Consider the following 2954-nt stretch of genomic DNA (forward strand, 5'->3'; position numbering starts at 1 on the left):
ACACCATTAGAAGGCTAGCCTCCCTTCCCCTCCTTTTCCTTCCCCAGGCGGTCTCATAAAACAGCCAGCCTCCAATTTGGTACCCCAGGTGGTCTCGTAGAGCAGCCAGCCTCCTACTTGGTCTCCCAGGCCGTCTCGTCGAAGGGATCCAGCTGTCTCTGGGAGTAGGCCTCTCGGAACTCGGGGCCCAACAGGGCCAGGTCTTGTTCGTCTCTGATCACTCCCTGAACGACAGAACAGAGGTATAAAGAGGGTGAGTGGGAGGGAGAGAGGGAGAGTGACAGACGGAATGAGTTAGTCCAGGAGGAATACAAGAGGAATTTGAGAGGAGTACAGACCAGAGAGATAATAGGAGAGAGGGAGGGAGGGAAGGAGAGCGAGAGAGAGAGAGACAGAGGGACAGAGAGAGAGACAGACAGAGATAGAGGGGGGAAAAAGATAAAGGTAGAGAGAGAGAGAGAGAGAGAGAGACAGAGAGAGAGAGAGAGAGAGAGAGAGAGAGAGAGAGAGAGAGGGAGAGAGAGAGAGAGAGATACAGAGAGAGAGAGAGGGAGAGAGAGAGAGAGACAGACAGACAAACAGACAGAGAGACAGAGAGACAGACAGACAGATGGACAGACGGACGGATGGACGGACGGACAGACAGACAGACAGACAGACAGACAGACAGATAGAAGTACAACTCACCCTGGGCAGATAGCCCAACAGCTTGGTGGCGTGTTCCCTCAGCAGCTTCTGTCGTTCCTCCTCTATGATCTGCCTCCTGAACTGTTCTAGCCTGTCCTCCTCCCTCCTGGCCTCCACCTCCTGCTCCCTCTCGCGGGCAAACTGCGCCCTCCGGTCCTCCAGAAGTTTCTCCACGGCCCGCTGGTGCTCCTGCTGCTTCATGCGGCGCTTCTGGGCGTTCATCTGCTCGATGCGGTCGTCTTCTGCAAACTTGGCCAGCATCTGAGGGTCAGAGGTCAGAGGTCAGCAGGGAGAGGGTTGAGATCAAAGGTCAGGGTGGGGGGAGCAGAAATCCGGGGTAAAGGTCAATGTCATGGGTCAACAGTCAGGGGTAGAGGTCAATGTGGACGTCAAAGGTCAATGGTAACAGTCAACAAGAAAGTCAACAGTCAAGGTTGGGGTCAAAGGTAAAAAAGAAACAGAGAAGTGGAAAAAAATAGAAAAGAGGGAATGAGAGACAAAGACAGAGAGAGGGGTGTAGTACTAGTAGTAGGTAGGATAAGAAAAAGTGAAAGGTAGAGAGAGGGAGAGAGAGAGGGAGAGAGAGACAGTGAGTGTGTGTGTGTGTGTGTGTGTGTGTGTGTGTGTGTGTGTGTGTGTGTGTGAGAGAGAGAGAGAGAGAGAGAGAAAAAAAAAGAGAGATGGAAAGAGATAAAATACTTAATTAGGAAAGAGAGACAAGATAGATAGAAAGAAAGATTAAAGAAATGAATAAACACAACATAATATATCTATAAGTCTTGTGGATGTAGGTGAGTGTGAAAATAGGAGAGTGAGTGTGTGTGTGTGTGTCTCCCAGTGTGTGTAAATATGTGTGTCTCCCAGTGTGTGTAAATATGTGTGTCTGCCAGTGTGTGTGCGTCTGCTAGTGTGTGTGTGTGTGCATCTCCCAGTGTGTAAGTGTGTGACTCCCAGTGCATGTGTATGTGTGTGCGTCTGTCAGTGTGTGTGTGAGCCACCTGTTTGCGGAACTGCTCCTCCTCCTCCTTCTCTGCCTCCACCCTGAGAGCCTTGTAGTGCATCTGCTGAGCGTGGGTCATCTGCATCTCGATCTTCTGCCTCATCTGGCGCTCCAGCTCCGCCTGCCCAGCAAATAGGTCACGAATAAATCATAATAATAATAAATAACAATAAAAGAAAATAGTAAATAAATTGTAATAAATAAAAGATAAAAAAAGAAAATAGTTAATACTTGCGATGAATAATTACAATTTAAAAAATAATAATAGTTATTATAAAAGAAAAAATAATTAATAATAAATAGATCATAATAAGGAATAATACTAAATAAATAACAATAAAAGAAAATAGTAAATAAATAATCATAAATAAATTATAACCAACAACAAAAATTAATAAGAGTAATACATAATTTTATTATAATAAAAAATAGTGATAAATCAATTTATAAGAAAAGAAAAGAATTCATACATGCAATAAATACATTATAATGAATATTAATAAAGATTGAATTATTATAAGATAAAATAATTAATAATGAACAAGTCATAACAAGAAATATTAATTTAAAAAATAACAATAAAAGAAAATAGTAAATAAATAATAATAAATAAATTATAATATAAGAAAAAAATTAACATGAGTGATACATAAATCATAATTTAAAAAATACTGATGAATGAATTACAAATAAAAAGAAATTAATTCATACTTGCAATAAACAAATTACAATATATAACAATAATTGAAGTATTACAAAAGAAATAACTAATTATGAATAAATCACAATAGAAAATAATAATAAATGGATTATAATAAAGGAAATTAATTAATACTTGTAATAAATAATAATAATTGAATTATTATAAAAGAAAAAAAATTATCAATCATATTAAACAAAAATGTAAACAAGGTATATTAAAAGAAAATAAAAATAAACAAATGGTAAGACAATAAAAAATAATAACAAAATTTATAAATAAATAATAACTGTTTATAAATATGTTATCTCCTAATATATTGATTTTTCTCAAACACACAGTCTCACGTTTACGCCGTTTTGTGAGAGCATGAGAGAGGCATGAATCTACTCACCATCTCCCTCTGTCGTTCCCTTTCCTCCTGTTCCTCCAGGACCAGCTCCATCCGCACTCTCTCCATCTCTGCGCGCTCGGCTTCTTTGCGCGCAATGTCTTTGGAGAGCTGGGGAAGGGAAAAATACAGGGAGTGAGAGAGTGAGTGAGAGAGAGAGAAAGAGAGAGAGAGAG

At 39.8% G+C, this 2954-nt stretch overlaps 1 protein-coding gene across 1 annotated transcript in view; it reads right to left on the minus strand.

The window, feature by feature from the left end:
• Positions 1–34: 34 nt before the first annotated feature.
• LOC101864664 (meiosis-specific nuclear structural protein 1) overlaps positions 35–2954 on the minus strand; it is a gene marked incomplete in the record, with an annotated part of 11701 nt that continues 8781 nt past the window's right edge. The window contains 4 exon segments of the mRNA XM_013090100.2: positions 35–224; positions 688–948; positions 1686–1808; positions 2782–2889. Coding sequence (XP_012945554.1) covers positions 114–224; positions 688–948; positions 1686–1808; positions 2782–2889 — 603 coding nt within the window.

The sequence above is a fragment of the Aplysia californica genome, unplaced genomic scaffold, assembly GCF_000002075.1.
Source record: "Aplysia californica isolate F4 #8 unplaced genomic scaffold, AplCal3.0 scaffold01141, whole genome shotgun sequence".
Classification (NCBI taxonomy): domain Eukaryota; kingdom Metazoa; phylum Mollusca; class Gastropoda; order Aplysiida; family Aplysiidae; genus Aplysia; species Aplysia californica.